Source organism: Meleagris gallopavo, chromosome 3 (assembly GCF_905368555.1).
Source record: "Meleagris gallopavo chromosome 3, MGAL_WU_HG_1.1, whole genome shotgun sequence".
Taxonomy (NCBI): domain Eukaryota; kingdom Metazoa; phylum Chordata; class Aves; order Galliformes; family Phasianidae; genus Meleagris; species Meleagris gallopavo.
This window is the reverse complement of record NC_139406.1, coordinates 48,032,745-48,057,828: the sequence shown is the minus strand read 5'-3', so window position 1 is coordinate 48,057,828 and position 25,084 is coordinate 48,032,745. Positions and strand designations below refer to the sequence as shown.

The window sequence follows — 25,084 nt, the reverse complement described above, 5'->3', positions numbered from 1 at the left end:
TTTAAATGAAAACAAAACATTCGTATAATAATTATTTATATGTTTAATATATTTGACCTTAAGGGGAGTCTAGTGCAGTCTATTCCATATATGGCACCATAGCTTCAAGCCACACAAACTCCAGCTTAGAAAGCTTAGATTAGGAAATACAACTAAGTGCTTAAGTAAAGCTTCAAGCAGAATGTACTGCTTGTGATCCATAACAGCTACAAGGTAAAATTCAGAGTATTATTTTTAACAGTACTTTAAATATATTGTGCTCAGTGCATTTAACAGATTAGTAGTATCTACTGTTCTACATCAGGTTAGAAAGAACAGGTGACTAATATAAAAAAAATCTGCTTTCATCTGGAGTGAAGCCAGTGGCAGAACTACAGATCAACATAATGAAATAAATGATAATCATTTAAGACTAAATGAAAGCAGAACTCAACTCTCATATGAATCAAATAATTATGATTGGGGCTGGGGGAGGATGTGTGGAAGGAGTGGCACAAAAGAAAGCTTTTTGAAATCTTTTTATTTCCATTAACTTCTTCCCAGGTCGATATGTAAAATGCCTAATTCTGTTGGGGAAAAAAAAAAAAACCTATCAACTTTCATAGTAGAAAAAAAGATTCTCTCTGTCTACCTGCTTCAGAGGTATCAAGCACAGCTGCGACCAGAAAGTAGATACTTAACTGCTTTATATAGCAAACCTTTTCAGATAATAGTCAAAACACATATGCAGGGAGGTATACACAAGGTTCTAATCACTAATATTGGAAATATTTTTTATTCTTCAAGTAAAAACTTTCAGAAAGAAGAAAGGATTCAGGGAAAAAACTGCATTATGCCTCACGTTCTACCAGCTGTCAAACCAAACCAGTCTAAGCTCCAATTTTGATCTCTCTGTCAAAGAAAAATCTTGTAGCTCCTAAAACATTCACCCACAGAAAAATCTCCAATACCCCTAGGAAGAGCTCTTTTTCCATACACTTTCCTTGCATTTCATATTGAGATCGTTTTCATGCAAACCAACCGTGACAAGAGCCTAAGGAAAGTAACACAGAAGTTAAAAAGAATCCAATCCAGGTAACTGGAGACTGCACACAGTATTCCTGGTTAACGCTGTTAATGTAAATATGGAGAGTTCATGTTAAATGGGTTAAGTTACCCATTTGTGAAACAACTGTCTTTGCCAAAAATATGCTCTCTTCACAACATCCTCAAAACGTTCTCTTACAGACCTGTTACAGGCACTGTAGAAAGCTGTAAATACAGTTATTGTTCCTATCAACCCCAACCACAACTTTCAACTTAAGTGATTCCATTCATTTTACATATGTAAACGCTCATATTTACTTTCTGACTATCAGCTCGATAGCTATATGCTAAGACATTCACCCACATGTTATTCCCATACACAATGTACTTATTCATCTAGCTTCATTCAACTGAAAAGCAGCAAAATTTAGCAGTAAACAGGTAAGCATATACATTACTTTCTTCATGCAAAGACAATTCTCCACCATGCAATATCAAACTAAAGTCCTGTTATTGTAACAGCCTTCAAGAAAATCAGTTTATCCGTAACATAATAAGCAACCAGCAAGTTCTCCCATGAAGCTCTACCAACACAATCATTTTTTTTGCAAACTGTCTTAACTGAGGATTCAAAACAGATGCATTGTATGCAACTGGCACAAAACCAATTATGCCTTAAATCTAACTTCTTCAGAATAACCTGTTACATAAAGAAGAAATTCCTTCTACACGTGCTTTTGAGGAAACAAAATCACGTTTCTTTTAGCAAAGGGGATTGGATCCAACAATCCTATCACTTCATAACCACACAGTATCTTTAGAAATCACTCAAGTGTTTCTAAAAACTCAAACTCCTTCCCCAGTTCCAACATTTAAGAACGGAAGCATTTTTACGAATGCTTTAAGATCCTACTTAACTTCTCACTTGTAAAAGCCTATTTGCAAACTTTTACAGACTTCTACAGAGATCCAGAGTTGCCTCAACACAGCACTGAATGCAGCAGATTAGCTGTTTCATACCAATTGTGGCTACTCTACTATTAGAAACAATTCCTATCTAAGCAATATCAAAATTTAAGAAACACAATTATATGCAGGCTCAAGGACCTTTTGAAAGAATAGCATTATTCCACATTCTATGCACTTGTCTTTCTCTTACAAATGAGAAAATATTTTTTTAAAAACAAATCTTTACCTTGGGTTTCCTCTAAGTGCAGCATGGTGAAGAGCATTAAAGCCATTGTTGTTGGTGATAGTAACATCTGCACCAGCTTCTAACAGTACAGCCAAGATGTCATCACGCTTTTTACTTATTGCATCATGGAGTGGAGTATCACCTTCAGAATCCTGAAACCAGAAACAGTTTGCATCAGTTTCTGTATGCATCCACATTAAGAAAAAGTAACACGTAAATATCACTGGGAAAAACTGGCTACACAAAACAGGTCTTTGTTTCTAGAAGTGTGGCTATATTGTAGAGTTCAGAGCATGGTGCTTCTGCTCTTATTCTGGTTTTAGAAACACTCGAGTAGGTGATCCATCCATGGGCTCCCAGTTTTCTATGATTACCCAGCTACCAGAACTCCAAACCAGAGTTTAAGCATGCGTTGCATGCGACAACGCTGGAGATACTGGTGTAGATATCAGCTCCTGTATCTCACATCTGGATTAATGAGATGCCCAAATTAACATTTCTGAGTAACAGAAGGTCAGTAACAAGAACACCACAACAGAGATTAGCCAGGCAGGGAAAAGGCAGGGAATTCTGAGTGATGATGGAGAAGATTGAGATAGTAAATTAACCACGTAAAAGATAATGCCAAAAAGATGATAGGAAATAAAAGCTTAAAGAAAAGGAAAAAAATAAAATGCAGACCGAGTAATGAATTTAGGCACATCTGCCATTTTAACCAAAGCACATCATTTTCCATGAAGCAAAGGCCAATCTCACAAGCAATATTAAGCTTTTAAACTTCTTATAGCTCATACTGGATTACATTACACAAGGAAAATGAAAATATTTCTCTGATTTCATTGCATAATTAAATTGAAGACAAATCATTTATATTTTTAGCTTGCCATTTTATTCTTCAAATATCCCAAATAAGGGGAAATACTACTTTTTCCTAAAAGTAGTTTGTACATTACTTATTGGAGGACCCAAATGGTTGGGCTAAAAAGGAATGTCCTATGATTAACAGTGAGAAAACACATCCATTTATGCTTATTTGCTGCTATCTAAGCAAACTTTCCAGATTTATGCTTCCAGTAAAATTTTAACACCATATAAGTCAGGAAGACTTTTGTCACTGACTCAACTATTAACTGATAAACACAGGAACTGAATATTTTAGCAATACAATCTAACATGAAAACAAATCTTTTGAATCTTTACCATGAGAATCACAAATTGACAAACAGAAAGTGTCAAATAAAGGAAAAACTCGAACCAGTTTGCTAGAATTTAACTATGCAGCTTTTATCTAGTCTAACTGATGGTATTTGTTGAATTTACTGCTTACAAATTAACATGCTTCTGTTTACACAGAGAATGGGTTTCAGTAGAAGAGCGATGGGCACTTAAATTCCAGTCGTGACTCAATCTGACTACTCTGTGCTCTTATCCACCAAGTCAGTCACCTACTCACTCACCTACTCACATTTGCCCGTTAGCACAGGATCTGAAAGTTCATTATGTTCAATGACAGTTTTATTTTCCAGGTAGAGATCCAGAGCACCATTCTACTGAATTTTTCAAACCAAATGCATTTCTGTTATTTTAAGTCAGAGATATTCACTTTGGCTACCCACAGATCATTTAATGATGCACATTATCACCCCTGACTAAACTCAAGACAAATACTCTTTACTTATCCAAAGTTCAACAAATACTAAGGAGGGTATGGATGAACACTAGCTGGCTGACAGCTCAGGCTCAGCAAGCTGAAGAGTCTACACACGAAGCCAAGTAAAAGCAGATAGACAATCAATATATTCATTAATTTTAAGTTTGCTTTACTTTTGTTACATGAAAATACAGTTTTGAAAAATTTACTGCTTTTTGACATGATGACAAAGCAAGATGGTAGATGTATTATTAACGTGTCTTGATTTTACCAGGACATTACAGCTGCTTCTTTCTACTGCAAACCTCTTCTGACTTGTTTTACTAATGCACTGCATGAGATTGCATTAAGCTCATGAAGAATATGGATGCTTGCTTATTTGACAGCAGGTTTCTCCTCTACCTTCTCAACAGGAGGTTCCACTCATATGTCACAGCTTCCACCACATTCATTACAGATAAAATTGCCTGTGTAATTATGGAACTCAAGGCCCCATATATCATGACCTTTTAGATAAAAGTCTGAGCTTTAAAAGAGAATTTGGCTAAACAGTTGTATCAATGATAGGTCAATTCTGGGGGGGAAAAAAGGTTTCTTTCAGTGAAACATTCCACAGTATCAACATCCAAAGAAAAATTCAAAGCTGCAAACAGCTGCAGATTAGATAGAACAAGAATTTGGAGGAAAAAATTAACAATCACAGATAACTACAGTCTGTGAAAATATCAACTAACATGAACTGGCCTGAGTAAATCAGGTGCCTTTATCAAGCTTTTTAGAAAGCCAATCAATAACAGCATTTCTATTACAGCTGTCACATTAGGGTAGAAGATTGGAGAGAGAACTTCACAAGGTCTATTCCTTTCCATACTATTTTCCATAATTATTCTATTATCTATACATAGCATCCACATGCTTCAAATGCTAAAAGTAGAATAGATTCACATTTTAGGTATTTAACATCTGCATTACCTGGAGACTAGGATGGCAGCCAAAGTCCAGTAAAGTCTTCACAACTTGAAGATGACCTTTGTTGACAGCAATATGAAGTGGAGTCTGCCTCCGTTTGTTGCGAGCGTTCAGATCCGCGCTGCCTCGGTGCAAAACCTCAATCACAGCACCCTCGTCGCCAAAGGCCGCGTGATGGACAGCCCTGTCTCCATCTTTATCCTAAGGTAGAAACATTAGTTTATATATTCCACACTTCATTTCAAGAAGAATTTAAACAGAACCATGAAAATTTCTTTGAAGAACGGGATATTTGAATGGAACTGAGATTATTTAAACTAATAAAAGAACTGACCAAATCATAAAGGAATAATAGAGAATGAGGAATCTGTGTACAGAAATATGCATTCTACAATATATAGTACTAAATGCTATACCACTGTCAACAAAAACAAACAAAAACACAATACATCACCCACCCTGTAACTAAGGATAACCCATTCTGTAATCCAGGGACTGCCAAATTCTAAATCATGGAAAAAGACCAGAGAATTGTTCATATAACTTACTTAATATATATTAGGGCTTATTGTATCTTAACTTTGAGTTTATAAATTGTTTTCAAAGGAAATTTGAGATTGAAGCTAAAATTAAATGCAAGTTCTGATTCTATGATGAAGTTTCACAGCATTAAAATTCTGATTCAATTCAGTTTGTCTCAGTTTCATTACTTCATTCTCAGTTTAGATGAAAGTCATAAATTTGCTAGTTAGGTTTGTTTTAACATCCATAAGAGTGGACTGTACTAGTGAGGGCTTGGACTTCACGATCTTTGTGTCCCTTCCAACTCAGGATATTCTATGATACCTCTGAAAATATCAACAAAATATCAATCAAGCAATTTTAACATTAGCAAGAGTACACAAAAGCAAAAAAGCAAAAAGAAAATAGAACACATAAGAGATTTCAATGGTATAGTAATTCCCATAAGCTAGTTGCTTGTCTGAACTTACGTGCGCAGTGAGATATCACTAAGCATTTGCAGGATTTAGTTTTGGCAACAGAAAAAGATTAAAAATTCAGAAGCAAAGTTGTGTTTAGTGTAGTAAAGGATCAGAAAAGGCAACTTTTCACTATTCCTCATCCAGTTAGAATGATCACCATGAGATTAAACTTAACCATCAGCATGCCAAGTATTGTTTTACTTCATTCTGAGAGCAGTTTCATAGGAAGGTGGTAAATTGCTTTTTCATATTTACAGTCTACAGAGTTTTCTGAGATACTTGCTGATGAAATCCCACTTAATTTATTAGATATTTTACAGTTTAAACATATTCCAGTTTTGAGACAAAACCACGATTTCACAAAATCTTAACATATGGAACTCCTACTTTTATGAGCAGTGATTTACAGAAATCTACTAGTTTTTACAGTAAGCTTAAAAAAAAGCACAATCTCAGGAGCTAATTTACACTGTATAATTGCTAGATAGTAGTCTATTAATATACCTAGAAAAAGCTAGCAACTAGTTAAGCATTTTTCCTAAGACAAAATAAATCTAATGTTTTCAATACAAAACCAAAATACTAAAAGCACCATATTTCTCCACACGCCAAGGACATGACATTGTCAGTGCTGCCAATATAACTGATACTCGTTCATTTCAGTGGACTAAAAAGCTACTACATATTGTTACTATTTAATAGCGGGCTTCTTAAACTGTCAGTAACAATTTTTTTCTGACAAAATAGAGGCCACTTGAACTCAGAATTAAGCTGAGTTAAGCAAAGAGGAGGCAACACCAACAGAACCTTCTTACGATTGAGATAATGGGAACACTAACAACCCTACCAGATAGATGATTACAAGATGCCTTATCTCAAAGCTGCATAGATAACACTCTGACCTCCCTCTGCAATGCATCTAATCCTTCCTTACACCACTGAAGTATCAGTCCACAATTTGATTAATGCTGCAGGTTGGATCCCATAGTACAGACAAAAAGCAGCTCAGATTAGTTAACAACAATGCAGGGTGTGTACTACAGCGAAAGCACTGCTTCTAAAATGAAGGTATTTCACATAATTTTGTCCACAGCAACAAAGTACTGCATCAAATCTGTCATTTTTGCCATTTAAGTAGAAAACTTCTACGAAGCAAAGACGTACTAGTGAATACAAAAATTATTTCAGTACCAAGGAATGTATCATTTCATCAGTGATAACACAGCATAACTAGCTTTTAAGCACAAAGCAACACATCTTATACTAAACACACAAAACACTTTGCCACACTGTGTCCAAGAAAAGCAATCTGTATAAAAAGTAGACCGATTCATTTCTCTGCAACCTGGTTACATACCATTAAAAAAAGTAAATTTTTCTACACCCATTATTACTCTGCTTATTTTTTTTTTTTTTAATAGCTATCTACCAATCAAAAAAGCAAAAGTAGTTAACCTGTCATCAGGAAGAAACATGTTAGGAAGCTTAGAAATATAGTTGTATGTAGTGCAAACTAAAATAAACACAGAAGAATTTACAAACTATTGCAGGAAAACAACTCCAACAGGTATGCTATTCATGTGTGTAAGTAGTTTAAAACTTAAGGGTACAAAAAAATATTTGAAATATTTCATTTACCTCTGCTTCTACATCCACATTCTGTTTCAGAAGCAACTTCAAAATGTCAACATGGCCATTCTGACTAGCTGCTTGCATAGCTGTGTGTCCAGCACACTGTCCATTTACCTGGAAGCAATTAACACTTTGAGATAATTTGCAAGATGCACATACCCCTACAAGACACTGCATACATGCAAGTGTCTTAGAAAACAGAGTATATTACTGAATCACAACACAAGGCTAGCAAATGAACTATTTTTAGAAAGCTGCCTTTTTGACATCACCTCCTCCTAGGTCTACTCTATCTTATTTTCATAGCATTAGCTAGATTGAAGGAAAGCAGCAGCATTTATTTCACACATTAAGATCTTAATGATAGCTGGAGTAAAAAATATAGATTACCTTTGGGCCTCTGTAAAGACAAGCTTTTGAAAAGAGGCCACATAATGATGTCTGTTCTCTGCTCTAAGTTATACTTTACTTCATTTTCTAATTTATGTCAACAACAAAAGTCAATCTGAACAGAATATCATGCTTTACATAATCTTGAGCTACAAACTAGCCATTGGAATTGATGAATATTAATCTTCCTCCTTCAAGGATACCTACTGTTGTAGTGACAAAAAATTCTGATTGTGATTTTGTAACATTTTCCCTGAATCAAGTAATTAAACATTTTCTGTCCAATTACACAGTAATGTGACTAAACAATTTGGGAAACAGTATCTGAGAGAGATTAGGTGATCTACTTTACGAACATAGAGGAAAAAAAAACAAAAATCCACTCATCCAAAATTACCCTCCCTCCTTCTATTCTCTAAAAACAAAAGTCTAAGACCCTTCATTAATTGTGAGAGTTTAACTCTCTGCCCTGACTCTGGAAGACATAGGACTGAAGACACTTTTATTCACAGCAGACAGCATAACAAAACTTGTCCACTGAAACAGGGTGTTAAGCAGCATTTCAGACATCACTCTGCACAATTCAAAGGAAAACAAATGGGAGATGATGCACTGGAACAAGGCGTATTACTTCTATGCAAGCATGCTACTGATTGCCTAAGGATATCTATTCCATTAGCATTACAGGACCCCCAGTAACTCACATCCACATCTGGTCTCTTTAGCAGATCTTCCACTTTAGCAACATCTCCATTGGCAGCAGCTTTAACCAATTCTTCATTGAGATCTCCAGATTCTTGGGTTTCAAATAATTTCTTCAATAGCTGGGACAGTCTCTCTACATTTATTAAACAGACCACAGTTAAGACTACAATTCTAGCCACAAAAGAACAGGAAAAACAACAGCAAAGATTGTCACAATTCTAAAGACATGTAACTAGCAATACACAAACCACTTTTAAAATTACAGGGTTTTGAATAAATCCTGAACCCTAATCCCTTTAAATAGTTGAGACAGTCACATCAAGTATTTCAGAACAGAAGGGGTTTTTTTAAAACACAAATAGCTCATCTACCACAAAATACAGAAAGGAGGGGGAGCAGGTAAAAATACAGATTTCCATGTTAATGTATCAGGATTCTTAGTCTTCTATCTTAACTGTGTCTATTTCCTGCCTTCTATTATCATAGTCATAGTGTGTCTTTTTTCTATTTTTTTTTTCCTTTTCAGGAGAAAATTCACTGTATCTATGCTCACAGTCCCTATGAAAAAGTCTAAAAGCCTATATAGAAAGATTTCATGACATTAGAGTAAATATGTGAAGGGGAAAAAAAAAACAATTAGCTATGACAAAGAAGAAAAAAGACGATTTAGTACAACCAATTAATGAAACAGTCAACAGAACACAAAATTTGTACTGGATAATCTTTCTGCCATCAGTATTAGATGAACACTAACACTTTAGGACAAGGGGCAATGATTTTAAACTGAGAAGGGGAGGTTTAGGTTAGATATTAGGAGGAAGTTTTTCCACACAGAGGGTGGTGACACACTGGAACAGGTTGCCCAAGGAGGTTGTGGATGCCCCATCCCTGGAGGCATTCAAGGCCAGGCTGGATGTGGCTCTGGGCAGCCTGGTCTGGTGGCTGGCGATCCTGCACATAAGCAGGGGGTTGAAACTAGGTGATCATTGTGGTCCTTTTCAACCCAGGTCATTCTACGATTCTATGAACATAAGCAGGTTCAACAGAACTGAAATGTGCTTATGTAGCCTAAAAAAGAAATTCCCACTATGATTAGCCGAAGTATATCTGATTAAGTTTTAAGACAAGAAACCTTTTAAGAATGCTAACGTAAGTTACTGCTTACAACAGATCCCTCATTTACACTTGCTATCTTCAACCCACTTAAAACAACAAATGTGCTGCTTCCTTCTCCCAGTGATACTCTCTTCATGCCTTACAGCCTATTCCAGTCTAACATCTCTTCTAACCACTCCAGCTTTAAAGCCCTCAGAGCTGGTCTCCAAAGATATACTTGCAGTAGCCAAAGAGAATCACACATTTGATTCTGCATCTATCAAGATAACAACTATAAACAACTCCATGCCTCCTGCAAGCTTCTCCTTCCACCTCCCAATTAAGAGTAATATTGGAGTAGCTAAACATCAAGTCTTGAGTTTTATTAACCTTAAATACTGGTACAGAGTTTGTATGTAACAATTCTGTGATTAACACAAGTACTTGACACACATACATTACTGGTTATTATTTAAACTTACCACCAGACGCATTACTTATAGCAGATCCTGCTGATGCCACCTTTGAGACAGCTGCTGGATTATACGTCCAAGATGTCCCACAAACCTCTACCTTTAAGTCACTGTCCGAATAGATCTGCTGGACACGACCAACTTTACCTAAAGTCTGCAATGAAGGAAACATCATAAGTAAATACACTAAGAATAAAGTAGTTAGATATCTGAACATTACAGAAAACAAATTGTATCAAATCAGTTGTATAATAGTACAGTTGCTAATCCTTCTTGCTAAGTTTCATCAGGCTAAGCAAGTATTAAACATGGTTTGGTTAAATATACTTTCTCTGACACTTTCATGGCCTCCAGGTATTATTAACAATCATAACCAGAAATATTACACAAGTTTAATCACCCTGAGTCCAAACATACAGCTACTTACAGGAAGCATTGCTTCAGCCCACTCTCCATGACCTCTCTGAAGAAGCTTGATTCGCTCCAAGTCATAGCACACTTGAACAAGGTCACCCACTTGAAACTGAGAAGTACCTCCTTCCGCACCTTGAGCAGCATCTCCACTTCGGACAACATTGGCTTTGGTGAGAACAGCTGGATTGAACGTCCACCTAGACAAAGAATCATTTCAAGTAGGTTTTAAACTTGGGAAATGAAATGAATGTTAAAAAATATGAATAAATAAACTGGATAAGGTTGTGCTTGTATGCCTAAACCTTCCCGTAAATTGATGCTGCAGCAGATGTTGTTAACTACTTCTTGCCCATATGAGTGAACGTTGCTCATCATTTGAATACTGCCATCCTCAGAGATGTAAATTACTGAAGCAAACAAGAAACGTCTTACAAGCTAACAGCTCATGACAATTTAATATTCTTGAAATTAGTTTTTTTTATTATTCTTCCAGGGCAAGAAAGAGTCAAATTGGAATGGGAAAGATTAAGTTTCTCACAAATGACTGTACTGTCAAGAAACAACAAGGGAAGAACTCTGGATGTTGCCCCTCCTCTCCAAAGTCAGAAGATGCAACACAGAGTTATAAAAAGATTCTCCAATCAAACGCATGGTCGAATTTAACTGAGCTATCCTATTTTTCCACTATCAATTTTATTGTTTTACAGAAATTTAGCTGTTTTTATGTCTGATTATATTCCAGTATTTAATAAGGTAGTCTGCACTTCACATGTAATTTGTTCCAGGATTGACTTGCATTCAACTGTTTGATCTGGTTGAGAAGCACCAGGTGACTGATGAAAGTCAAGGAAAAAAAAAAAAACAATATAGATTAGCTCCTCTGATTGCCTCTATAGCCACAATTATCAGACAGAATGGTACCTGCATCCCTATGGCTCCTATTAGTTGGGAAAAAAGATTTTTGCATTACTTCGCAATATTACAAGCAATATCCAGAGGGAAAGCCTGAACATGCTGACACTAATCTTGACAGATATTAATCTTGATACTTTTTTTTCTTTCTAAGTAGATTAGAGTGGTGAGCAATCACTAACCACATGAAGTTCATCAAGAGCAATGATTCTTAGCTCTTTTGGGACAAATTAAATAGGTCAGTCTCCAGGCAGAACTGAAATAATGACCTACTCACTGGCTGCTTTTTAAAGAGAAAACCAGTACCTGTAAGCAAAATGACAAAACCATTTGGACATATCAGCTCATATCTATCAGTACAGCTGTGTTTAAACCCTGTTAGCATCAAAGCAGCTAACAGAACATGAAATCTTTTTGTTTTGGCAACAAGTTCCCCAACGCTTCCTATTCCTGCCTCACATCTACCCAAACTAACACTCCATTGATCAAAAAAAAAAAAAGCTAGATACAGATCAAGTCAATGTATCTATACTATTAGATGAGATTCCTAACAAAGACATTCATCACCAGTTTTCTTAACCTATTTTCCTGAAACTCTACATTGCACTGCTCTTACCATTCTCCTTGAAACCATGGGGTACTTCATAATAATAAAAAAACAAGTACATTTCAGAAATAAGATATTCCACAACTTCATTATTTTGGACTCAACCTTTTTCTAAGTGCGAAAGGCAACAAATCTCCCTGTCCTACTAGAGCTTCAAATCTTTAAAGTTCAGAGAGCTTATATTTATAAATATAAATATATTTATAAATATAAAAAGTCCTCATTACATATTGCAAAAGAAATATAAAATATAAAATATAAAAATCCTCAGAGATATCTTAATATACACAAAAGCAGAACAGAACCTCTCTGGCAGTAAGCAATCACACATGCCAGAGGCAAAGAAAGTTTGTGATTATGAACAACAAAGGCTACAAAACAAACCTATTGCCACTTGGATATTGTACTACAATGTCATGATCCTCATCAATGCCACAAACTGTTCCAGTTGTTGTTAAGGTTTCAAACATGCCATCAGTCCATCCTCCATGACCATGCTGCAAGGACTGTACAATTTCCAAATCAAGGTCAATGTTTACAAGGTCACCAATTTGCAGACCACCAGGATTTCTGTTACCATTTTGCTCACCTAAAATAGAAAATAAAAGGTGTTCACATGACCACAGTAATTTTCCAAGCAATCTGAAAAACAGATTTCTGACAGAGCTGATAACCATGAGGCTCCATATCTACAAAACTGTAGTAGTCAAGAGCTAAAACAAATAGGAACGTGTTAAAAACTCTGAATCTCTGGGTATTAAATAATCTATTTCTTCTTGAGGTTTCAAGGCAAGTAAAAAAGATGGTAAATACTTCTTGCACTATGGCTTCTAACCAAGATGTAATAGCTATTATATGGTGCTAGACATACGGAAACATCTAGCTCTGATAGTTTTGAGGTAATCATATACAAAGTGCCACCTAACCATTCATAGGTCGAAAGATAGACAAAATGCTTATAGAAAGCGGTTTTGAATTCAGTCAATCCATGAATGTCAAATCAGAACTGGCAAAAGACAATCCCCAGAATGATCAATGACGAAAGCGTCTTTAGTGGTCTAAGTGGGAACATGACTACAAAAAAGAAAACTTGCAAATTTGGGGGCAAAAAACCTCCACCGTGGACAATGCTTGCTTTCAAAAGACATCATTACAAAAAGTCAATACCTGATGGAAAAAAGCATACATTCATACACCTCAAATTGCAGTAACTGATGAGAGAAGAAAGTTGTACAACTGCTCACTGATAGAAACAGAGGATGCTATCTGCTGCCATCCACAGAATAGCAGAGTGACAACCACAGAATTCATGAGTTCAGTGACAATATTGGTTGCATAGGAGAGGGTCAACAAAATTCCTTTAACAGTACTCCTGCCTAGGCAAGAGGCAATATGAGAAAGGGTCCTCACGCTGTAATACTAAGTAGAAACAAATAGTCTGACACAGAAACAAAAAACATTCTTTGGAGGGAGACCAATTCCACAGACTGAAATCCACACCAGATGTAGTTCTGCAGCTAGCAATGCCAGTAAGTCTGCAGAGGACAGAATGGCCAAGAAAAGACTTGATACTGTTGAAGAAGAAACTGCTGTGGAAGGAAGCACGCTTGTGAATGGGTGCTCATGTTCAATGAACTTTGATTTCTACAACCACCCATGTTGTCACAGTGACTTGTTTCTGTTCTAGTCTTTGTTTAAAAGACACATAGGACACTATTTTCAGTCTGCATCCTTTACCTCTGGGGAAAAAAACAAAAACAAAAACAACACAGAACATGGTAAACAGACACTTCTGCAAAGGACAATTAAGTTAAAGAATATTTCTTCAGAAAAACTGCCAATATGGAACTCCGTAGATAGAAAACTATCCAATAGAAGGCATTACAAACATCGCAGAGACAGCCCTGATTAGACAGGGAAGCTTAAGCAAGAGGAGAAAAAAAAACAGCAAAACAGTAAAAATGGTAGAGAGTTCTATGAGTGTTAATTAGAGAATGGGACCTTTGGAGGCTACGTGGTCTGAGCTCTTTGTGTAAGCTCTGAAATAATCCATCCTGTTTTCTGCCAAAACAGTGCTAAAAGCACATTTTGTCAGTGTTGCCTCACCACTTTTGGTAAGAGGGAGATAGATGTATTCTGTTCCCTAACACAGCCCACTATCCAATTTGCTTTATTTACAAATAAATGATGGCATTCTGCCACTTAGTATTCACTTCAGCACTCAGGTCCTCCTCATCAAGGCTCCTCAATTCCCAATTTGTTCTCATATATGGAGTTATACCAACAAGTGTGCAAAATTCCATTCAAATTTCACAAGGTCTCCATTTACTGAATTCTTTTCTCTCTTAAGGTTCTTCTGAGTAAATCCTGACTTTCAGTGACACCGTCCTTTCAACTTCTTGCCAACTGCAGATTTCCTGGGACTGCATTCTGCCTCATCACAAAGGTCACCAATGAGGCACAAAATAAAATTCAAATAACTCTGCTTATGTATACATTAACTCTGTTACGTATATTTTCTAAACATACCTAATTATTTAGAAGTGGCTGGGCACAAGAATAGGCTGCTCAGGGAGGTGGTGAAGTCACCGTCCCTGGAGGCGTTCAAGAAACATTTAGATGTGATACTAAAGGACATGGTTCAGTGGGCAATATTCGTAATAGGGGACAGTTGGACTGGATGATCTTAGAGGTCTTTTTCAACTTTAATGATTCTATGATTCTAAGTCTTTGTAAGAATGCATAGATACTTGGCTCCCTAGAAGTAGTGCCCAATGTGATTTCAATACTTAACAGTACCCTTGCCATTCACTTGGCACACTGATATCAAATACACTGAGGAAAGAGAAATTTACTATTAACACAGAAATACTATCATTTACATTCACTATAAAGGGCTGTAATTTTAGATTAAATTTGAAAAGAGAAAACAAGACTACATATAATTAACGCAGATCAAAGCAAATTTACTTTGCTTCCAACTCACCTAACACAGGACAATGGTCTCTGTAGAAAGAGCCTCCTTTTGCATCTTGGACGCATTTCAGGTCAGACTAAGGAAAGAGATTAAGACAACTTTAATCCTTACTGACTGAGTTTTATGGATAACATAGGTAACTGGAACTAGAATACATTTGATTAAGCAAAGCTGAAAGTTATGAAAGTCACTAACCAAAGAAACTCAAATACTTTCCAAGTTGTCAGCACTGACATTCTCAAGATTTTAGTAACTTTTACCAATATAAAAGGCTGTGAAATATAAGGTATTTTTAACTCTGAAAAGGTGTTAAAATGACATAAGCCTCCTTGGCATTGTTTTATGAAGTTATCCATAAAAAAGGCATATGATTGCAAGTGCAGAAAGCAGCATCTGCAGACGGTGCTTGAGGCCACAGCCTTTTCCTGAGTGATATCACTTAAAACTTGCCAGTCCTGCCCCCCTCTTCACAACTTTTTTTCCTGACAAATATGTTAACAACTTAGAAAATACAACCTGAATGAAAATTCTAAAAAACAAATAATTTCCCCATGAAGAATATTTGGAATACAAAGATATTAGGTTTTTTTGTTTTTGATTAATTATGCTGAGTTACACATGATCACTTAAAGAGAAACATTCAAAAGCCTAAGCCTCCAGAAAGATTTGTATTGTCTGAGGAACAAAAGTTTCAAGAGTGATAACCAGCTCCTGCTCAAAAAGCCAGTAGAGTCCCTGTAATTCTCCCTTCCTCTAATTCTCTCTCTGTGTAACCCTCTAAGCCAAAGGGCTACCATCTGGCATTGCTCCTTGCAGAACAATCCTCACTAAACAAAGGGCATTCTGTGTGCATGATGAGTTGGGAAGGAGATGGGGTACTGTCTGTAAACGTCAGAATATTCTAAGGGAAGGGGAAGGAAATAAAGGGGACAAGTGGTGGCTGCGATGTAACCAATCAAAACTAAACAAACATTTTTATAAATATTTTTCCTCCACACGCTGAGTTTATTGACTGGCAAAAGTACAAAAATGAACTCTCAAGTCGTTCAAGTCACCAAGTCACTGCTGGCCACAAAACTTCCCTCAGTGACTTGAAACTGCTAAGCAGCTAGAAACAGAGAACCCAGAGTATACGTGGACCTATGAAGAATGCACTGCCACATTCTGAAAAACCAATAGAAACAGGCAGATCGAAATAATGACACATAGCTACACCTCACGGGCAGCCATAAAGCAGAGGAGCTCAGCCGGCTGCAGTGGCGTGCTGCCACCCAGCGGGCAGGCCTGTCTTCCGCTGGGCCGAGAACAAAAGGCTGCTAACCCTCCCAGATGACAAGCTAATGAACGCCCACAGAGCCCTCAGTGAGCCGGGCAGCACTCAGTCTCATCCCCTGAATTGCAGGCTCCCATGTCAGGCAGCAAGCAGGTGGCTGCACGTGAGCCAACGGGAGCAGATGGGGGAGTACTGCTTCTGCTCCCTTCTGCACACCGAGCAGAAAGGTCCCGAACATTTCTTCCTGCAGACAGGTAAAGTTTGGGTGTATTACAGCCAGAATTAACGTACTGAGAAGTGATGGCTAAAAGCTAACTGCAGAAAAAAAGACTAGTTACACTCTTGAAACAGTAATTCTCACGAAGCAGCCTGAAATATCTCCAGTTTCACAGGATAAAAACCTACCTATCTGTTCTCTCTTACTGGCCAGCCTAGGGCGTGTTATTTCTGGAGTATAATAATATACATACTTGTGTGTAGCTATTCAGTAAGATGTTGCTTACTGTTCAACCTCAGCTTCACACTTGCCTTCATTCCAGCAACACTGTGGAGTCAATGTTAGATTACCAATCTAACTACCATACAAAAGCAAAGCAACGTGATTATTTTTCCACGTAAGCCTCTGCCAAAGAAAGGAGAAGGAATCAAACAAAATGTACTCAAAGTTGAGGTACTGACAGAGATTAGGACAGTAAAAGTAACTGATACACACTGTATTTACAGCCAAGAGTTTCTTCCACAACAACATGACCAACCCTGAAAAGAACACCAAGAGTTGTAAGACAGGAAATTGTACTTATTCTAACTCACTATCAGAAAAACTGATTGAGTAACTACGAATCTACCTCAAGCAAGCTAGCTGCTATCTTTACCTAAACCAAAAAACATGCTGTCTTCAGCTGAAGTAGCTTGACTTGAAAAGCAAGAGTGGTACAAAGGCATCCTCCTCTCAGGACTGTGAGGGAAAAACAGGCCCCTAGTGACATTGGGGCTTAAGCACACCCAAGTCTGGCCACAGCACACTGACATTTCAAGTACGTTTCAACTGCTAGCTCCTCTCCTCACTTGAAAAGCTCTGCTGTACTGTCCTTCACTTGACTCCACCCAGATTTTCAGAAGTCCTAAGAACACGAGTGTTACAGGTGGATCATTTGGAGATGACACATACAAGTACAAAATGCTAAGTATACCAAAAACCAGGAAGTTTGGTATACTTAGAGAAGAGATGGAAACCCCAGTCAAGAAGAAAATGGCTAAAATGTAAATGCAATAAATTTTAGCACAACACAGCAAGACTTCAAGTAACAGTTGATGCATACAAGCAGCAAGTATGAACAACTTTTGCCTAGAGTAATTATCATTTTTATCATCTACCTCCTTTACTTTGCTGAAAAACCCTTTGAATTCTAGGAATATATGACTGAATTATATAAAGATCATGACCTGATGAACCAAATAGGAAATACAGAGAACGGCTTACTTGGACTTACTATCCAATTATAGCATCAACATCATAAAATCTTCAAGGAATAAAAAAAAAAAAAAAGGTGCATTACAGCAATGTCAACAGTGCTGGCAGATAGTGTAAGAGGGCCATCATTCCTGACCTTGAAGAGTAAAACTATGTGAAGTAGCAGCTGCTTACTGGAATAATTCATTTATTCTGATCAACATGGGTGCCCAGCCACTCAAATGAGGGACACAAGTCTATAGAAGTAAGAAGGAGACCAGGCGTGATACTAAGAAAAAGAAGAACATTTGTACCAGATGCACTGAAATAGTGCCTACACTGGCAGTAAATACTAGAGAGATTACTACTGATCTGACAGTTATTCCAACCAATACTGTATCCCAGGTGAACACACTTCAAATATCTGTTTAAGTCTTTAATCTGAGAACAAAGAAGTGTGCCCTCACAGGGAAAATGAAGGACAGTGTATGCTGCATTGTCACCAGACTTCAACAAGGGACTGGACAAATGCTAGTTTTAGCTAAAAGCTTTAAGGAATGCATTATTTCAAATTTAATGAATTTAAATTCTTCCGTTCCAATGAGCTGACAGAAGTAAAAGCAATAAAAGCAAAAGCTAGAAGACAGCAGAGAAAGTAACTGAAATTACAAAAACGTATGAGGTGCTAACAGCAGCCTCTTGCAGGGGAAATTAGACTGCAGACAAGATCTGCATGAATGGCTTACAATCTGTCTACTGATTCTAAGTACATATAAAAACTTTCCACGTCAAACTTTCTCTATTTCTAAAGGGGACCACTTTAAATTCATGACTGTCTTGCTTGTAGGTTTATATAGCAAGTAACAAAATTGGAGGAGTGCATCTCTGCTTAAGGAAAATAAGTTTCTAAACAACTCAGTTACAGAGAGATGAAAAACTGGGCTTCCTTGAGACTACAGAAGAATAAAGAGAAGTAAGGCCACACAAAGAGGAGCAAAACAAAATCCACTGACAAATACAAAAAAAATGCACAAGGTACCTAAATACTGCACTGCTCCCACTATTCAAAAACAACTATCCCTACTTTCTGAATGACATCAAAGTTGAAGTTTGCCAATACAGAAGAAGCAGCCACTTGTAATAAGAATAGGAATCAATAACTCTTGTGCTTCCGAGCCATGTTCCAGACAAATTCATCGATTAGGACAAAACTTTGTCTTAGAGCAATTCCACAGCTACTCATGAACCAGAAGTTTGTTAATCCTCCCAAAATTCCTCATTTTTCAGGTACAGGGGACAAGATCAAGGACTAGACAGCTGAAGATCTGACTTGCATTCTATGTCATAACTGCACAAGAAAGTGTATTTCTATATAATTTGTAATACTCACCTGCAAAGCATAGCATGGCAAAAGATCTACCTTGGTTTTATTTGGTTTTTTATTGTGTGTTAATAAACCATTCTAATTACTGAAATTACTCTAGTGTAATTCCAAAGATTATCTTTTAAAGGTAACCCCCCAAAAAAGTGAATACCAGAAAGTAGCTATCAACCAGGATGAGAAACAAAGTTTAAAACATCAAAACATCAGGACAATAAGTCCTTCTAGTTTCCCTTATGTACTTAACTATATAGACTTTCGTGGGAAAAAAAGTGCACAAACACAGATGGCTTACAGATGACTTTGACAATGATGGATGAGAACTACAGTTACTTCTTTCAGAAGCTCCATAGATGAAAGGAGATCCTTCATCATGAAAAACAATAGGAGGTTAATCACAGCAGAAAAGGCAAGTGGTCAGAGCAAAGAAATTTAATAGCACAGAAATAATTCCTAAATAATTAAATATATTTAGGGCATGCTTGCTGTGGAACCATTTTCTGAAGTTTTTCTAGCAAAATCAATCTACTGAACACCAACGGATTTACAGTTCTACATCCTTAGGTGATTAATATGAAGAAATGAAAACTATAAACAAACTCAAAAACCTAAATCACAGTGTTCTCATTTGATTCTCTAATTCCATGCAGCATAATCCTTTTTATTGCAGTGGGCTGTGTTCACACACTCTTTAAATAGGAAAACATGGTTAACAGCTTGGTCTGGCCTAGAATCTGAATACATATACGTATGAAGTGCAAGCACTGCCGATAATCACATTAGTCCACAGTACTTCATTCCTACTATGGATATAACAAACATATTATTCAGCCCTGCAGCACCATAAAACCAGATTTCATTTCAGCGATTCACATTCTACATCATGATGGCAGCAGAAACTCCTAGACTTCGTAAAGAAATACATGATGCACCCCTCAACCACTTCATACGTAAACACGGCCACAGCAAACTCTATTAAAAACTGTAAAAACTGTAAGGATTTGACTGCAAATAAATGGAAATTGTCAGGCAGCACCTGCTGTCCTAGTAGCCAACCCCTGTCTCTCCCACAGAAAAGCTGGCAGGCCAGATAGATTCATTTTGAGAGCCAGACACAGCCTGTCTGTTATCAATAAACAACCCTGATTTACGATAATAAGCTGCTTTTCTTTAATCAGCTTCATTTGTGTCTGAGTCAAGTGTTATTCATTTGCAAGTACTGCTCTCTCCCAGCTGTATTTATGTGGACACACACTCTGCATATTGTTTCCACACTCTCAGGACATTCTTCATCAATCCTTAAGTCCCCAGACAAGTTTGCCCCAACTATATATGAGCTGACAGTCTATTAGCTAGCTTTATATAATAGAGCATCAATACTAGCAAATAGCCATAATTCAATGTACAAATTGGGATACAACTCATCAGTTATAAAACACATTTTTATGTGACTGTCACAGATACCCAAGAGCCCACTCTGTCTGAGGGGAAAACTGTTTTCGTTAAAAGTACTCAATGAAGACAAAAATAACACAGAGTTGGACTGCAATCAGGTAAGCACTATACAAAGCATCAAATTCTCTTTGATACGTATATATGCATATCAACATATAGTATATTACTCTTTATATGTTATGCATACTTATTGTGTTTCATGAACAATTTAAAAGATTTTTTGTTAATTATGAACTTGGTGGATCAAATATTTCTATTTGTACACATTTCAGGGGGAAGGTAAGCATTTACTTATCCGCTCAGCTTACAGTCATTGAAGCAGTTAAGTATTTTAGAAATATTTAACACTTCCTCATGAGACAAGTTTGCCAACGAATACAGATAGATTTACAAATAAGTTATTCCCTTAATAACAAAAATTATTTATTTTAGAACAGAGTACAGCTTATCTTAGCACAGTTTTTCTGCCGTCAAAAGGAACATTTAATGATTCCAGAGCATTATATCCCCTATCAGGCAGTTCACACATTTTAATTCAAGAACTCTGAAATTGCAAAAAAGAAAAAAATAAAAATTAAAAAATTAAAATCACTTGAACTCTATCTCAGTCGGTCTATACGTCAGTAATTAAAATTCTTTTCCACAAGTCACAATCAAATATTACTGTAACTATTTTTCCCTTCTGCTAGCATATTAGAAATGTTCTTTAAAACTGGGGGGACGAGGAAGGATGTGACTCGATAACGACTTGTATCTTATCCTTAGCACCTACCTGTTTCAGATTACTGATAAATTAGTACATAAGCTTTCCAAAATATGCATCAGAAAAGCTGACCTGCACTACAGATATTTACTCTTTCTAAATCCGACATTAAAATATGTATTTACTGCTAACATTGTATTAATTTCTGGCTTTATTCTAAAAATATTTTATTTCAAATAAGACTATAAGGCAAGCAGGTTATGTTACTCTCTAAAAAGAAGCAAACTAGTCATTAAGATTTTATTACTAATATGTATCTGACAAAATGACACCTCAATGTTAAGTTAATGTGGCTTTCCTCTGCATTATCAAACAAAAATCATGCAAAGAAAATGTTAAATAAGCTGTTATAAGAAGCTGATAATCAAAGTAACCTTTCCCTGACCCACATTAGGATATGAAAACACAGCAACAGAAGGCACTTAGGCTAGAGTCTAAGCTATCTTCTCTCTAAATGCAGTAGTAGCTGTAGAAGTTCAGAAGTGAAAAAACCTACGGCTAAAACAAATACAGGTTGTGATGTAATTCTACATCTCCCCTGCAAAAAAAAAAAATTGCTCACAAGAGGATTCTGAACATTTCTTATAGCTTAAAACCTGCAAATCTTGCAGTAATCAGACTAAAATTTGAAGTGAACTTAGGAGTTCAGGAGTTAAAAACTAAGGTCTTTAAAAAGTTCATGAGTAAGTTATTTTCCTTTCTGAATTTTAATTTAAGCACATTATTAGCACAACAATTATTATATGCAACATAAATATTTACTGTACTTAGACAAAAAGCATCTCTCAACTTTAAATTACTCACATTTTATGAATTCCCAGATCAGACCTTTTTCCTAATACATATGTATGATCCATACAGCTGTATTCACAATGACCCGACTAACAGCATGCAAACTGACAAAGGATATTAGAAAAGCAGCAGAATAAAGCTCAAGTATTCTTGCTACCCTTCCCCCACTAAACATTTTACCCTTTATCTTCCTTTATGCTTACCATGCCCTCAAAGCCAACTCTGTAAAGGTTTTTAGCACCATTGTCCCAAAGAACGTATGCTGCACTGTGTGGACTTGACGCACTCCAATCTTGGATTTCAGTTACCTATTTAAAAATAAGAAATCATTTATATAACAAAGATTCAGAAAAACTATTGGAACTTAAAATCTTATTGATCCCTTCGGACAAATTAATAAAACAGCAGTTCTATTGAATTTCATCAAACATTTCTTGTAATTCTTCATAACTGCTGATAGAACCATTCCCTAGGTGTCTTAATAAAATAGCAGCTTGTATATGTAGATGCTCATTGGCCTATTTTTCTTTTGTGTATATATAGATAGTAGATAACCTTACTGCTTAATTAAGGAACAAAAACTGTATTGCAAAAACTTATGATGCCCTGACACATTCTTACTAGAAAGTGTTTCAGTAAGGAAAAGAGAATGACAAATTTTGTTTAACCTACATTAGCCAAGTGGCAGAAGACTATGAAGAAACAAGGTTTTATTTGTAGAGCCAATCTGTTCAGCAACAGAACAAAAGAAGGGAAGAAAAGAACTTTCCTTGACGTTTCTGAAATCACGAGGCCATGCAGCAAATTCTCAAAATACTTCTATTACTCAAAGAATCAATTTCCAGAATTTGCCCTAATATGTACCTTTATTTAAAAAGTCTCTCTGTTCTCTTCTGTTTTCGTAGTTTATATCTATCTTGAAAACACTTCACACACAATTCCATTTTACTCGTATCTCATTCTTATTTAGTACACAAAAGCAACACAAGTACCTTGTTTAGCAAGGTTCAAAATATCCCACGCAATTCAGAGCGAAGGATAAAGAATCAAGATGAAAATAAACTATATGTGAATACCTCTTGCTCAAAGATATTTAAATTTATTATTTCCTCTGAATAAAATCCAAAATGAAATCCTCAGAAGTCCAAGATTGTCATTAATAATAGCCCATGTAAGGTAATAAAAGACATTGCCTATCTTACATGCTCTGCTTAAGTTCATACTTAAAACAAACTTTCCTTAGTTCCAGGTAAGTTTAGAATGTTGCAAATCATAACATTTGCAAGTTTTCCACATCATTCAATGCAATCCAATTCTCTTTTATTTATTTTTTATTACTATAAATGGTATAAAAAACTCATTATGTCCTGAACAAGCCAGTAATGTAACATACACAACCAAAACTTGCAAAGTTCTCACTTTAAATTGAGATAGTCTCTATAACAATCTGATGAAAAACAAAAATCTATGGTGTAAGCACTTAAAACCAAGACAAATGTGATGACCCAGAAGCAATCAGACTACAGAGTGCAGTAGTGACCAGCAAAGGCTATGCTTGAGAGGTCTGTTTTTATACCACCTCTAGTAACGCTGAAATAAATACACTCAAATCTTAAAGCCTGTCATACGCAGAACGGCAGAGACAAATATGTAGTAGTTTTAGAAATTTCACACTGGAACTGTAAAAATGTAAATTTCAATGAACTGGTCATGCTATACACCCCTTCCTTTTCTAACTGCTTGGGCATTATAGTTAGTCGTTTCTGAATCTTACTCTAACTATGGTGCTATTTGTACTCTTCAGTTAGAAAGGCCACCAAGCTCATTACATTATTACACAGAAAAGCAACTTTTTATTTAAGACAGTTGTGGTTTTTTGTTTGCTTTTGTTTTTACCTTTCCCCTACGCCCATTGCCACCATCTTGATCTTCCCATTGCCAGTCAACTCCTCGCACCACTCTGGCACCTGCAAAGATTCCTCTTGCTGTAATTTTCTTTGATTTACGGCGAGACTCCAGCAATACCCTGAGGTTATTAAAAACAAAACAAAAAAACACAACCACCCAAAAATGTCAAGATAATAAAGAAAGTTCAAGATGAATCTTTGGGAGTGGGAGAAGAGATCATCTTGAATAAAATAACTAAACAAATGCAGACCTCAGTATGTAAATCATCAACAAATTTCCAACTTGAACAGCAACCCACAAGACAAAAAGCTACCATCTTACTAAGCATGTTTTATCATATGCTTAGAACTAGCTTTTAATTCTACTAATTTCTTCCCCAAGCTTCCTACTACCAACAACAAACTGTGATTAGCTGCATATAAAACTGTACTCATTATTTAAATATTATTAAAATTAGTAAAGAAACAGACTTGTGAACAAAACAATCCTATTTGTCTCCGATGCACACAAGGCATTACATTTCTGCAATTATTCAAAATTATACCAAGTAAAGGAACTACATTTTTTCCTCTTCCTATGCCTTAGACATTTTTTACATACTGCAGATAGCTTATCATGGCAAACGTCATTCAATATATCAGCATTTATTTTTTCAGTCTTGTGTTTGTAATAACACCCTATTTTCCTAAAGCAAAACTCCTCTCTGCCACAGACTTAGATGGACTTGAAGTACGTAAGACCAAACAGAAGAGCTGATGGCTCTAGCAACAGAAAAGATATTCTCCTGCATTTTAAGTCATCTGAAAAGCCACCAGTCTGTATGTAATTTGACTTCTTATTTCATGCCACAAGAATGCTGCCAGACAAAAGTATTTTTCAGCTGAAATTTGAATGTTTCCTGATTCCTTCACTGTAACACCCTCCTGCTCAACTTTTAAGATCCAGCAGATGGCAGACAAGAAAAAAGTTAGACTGCTATGATCAGTGCAAAGAACACATGAAAATCTTTGGAATTTTTACCTAAGTAATACTA

The 25,084-nt window shown here is 36.3% G+C and overlaps 1 protein-coding gene across 2 annotated transcripts in view; it reads right to left on the bottom strand.

Annotated features, from left to right (window-relative positions):
• MIB1 (MIB E3 ubiquitin protein ligase 1) overlaps nucleotides 1-25,084 on the bottom strand; it is a 71,121-nt gene that overhangs the window by 34,848 nt on the left and 11,189 nt on the right. For both annotated transcript variants that reach the window (XM_085220875.1, XM_085220874.1), the window contains exons 3-12: nucleotides 24,040-24,169; nucleotides 22,347-22,451; nucleotides 15,039-15,105; nucleotides 12,437-12,641; nucleotides 10,547-10,730; nucleotides 10,129-10,273; nucleotides 8,551-8,684; nucleotides 7,463-7,570; nucleotides 4,845-5,042; nucleotides 2,222-2,373 (exon numbers count right to left, since the gene is read on the bottom strand). In XM_085220875.1, coding sequence (XP_085077001.1) covers nucleotides 2,222-2,373; nucleotides 4,845-5,042; nucleotides 7,463-7,570; nucleotides 8,551-8,684; nucleotides 10,129-10,273; nucleotides 10,547-10,730; nucleotides 12,437-12,641; nucleotides 15,039-15,105; nucleotides 22,347-22,451; nucleotides 24,040-24,169 — 1,428 coding nt within the window. The remainder of the gene's footprint in view (nucleotides 1-2,221; nucleotides 2,374-4,844; nucleotides 5,043-7,462; nucleotides 7,571-8,550; nucleotides 8,685-10,128; nucleotides 10,274-10,546; nucleotides 10,731-12,436; nucleotides 12,642-15,038; nucleotides 15,106-22,346; nucleotides 22,452-24,039; nucleotides 24,170-25,084) is intronic.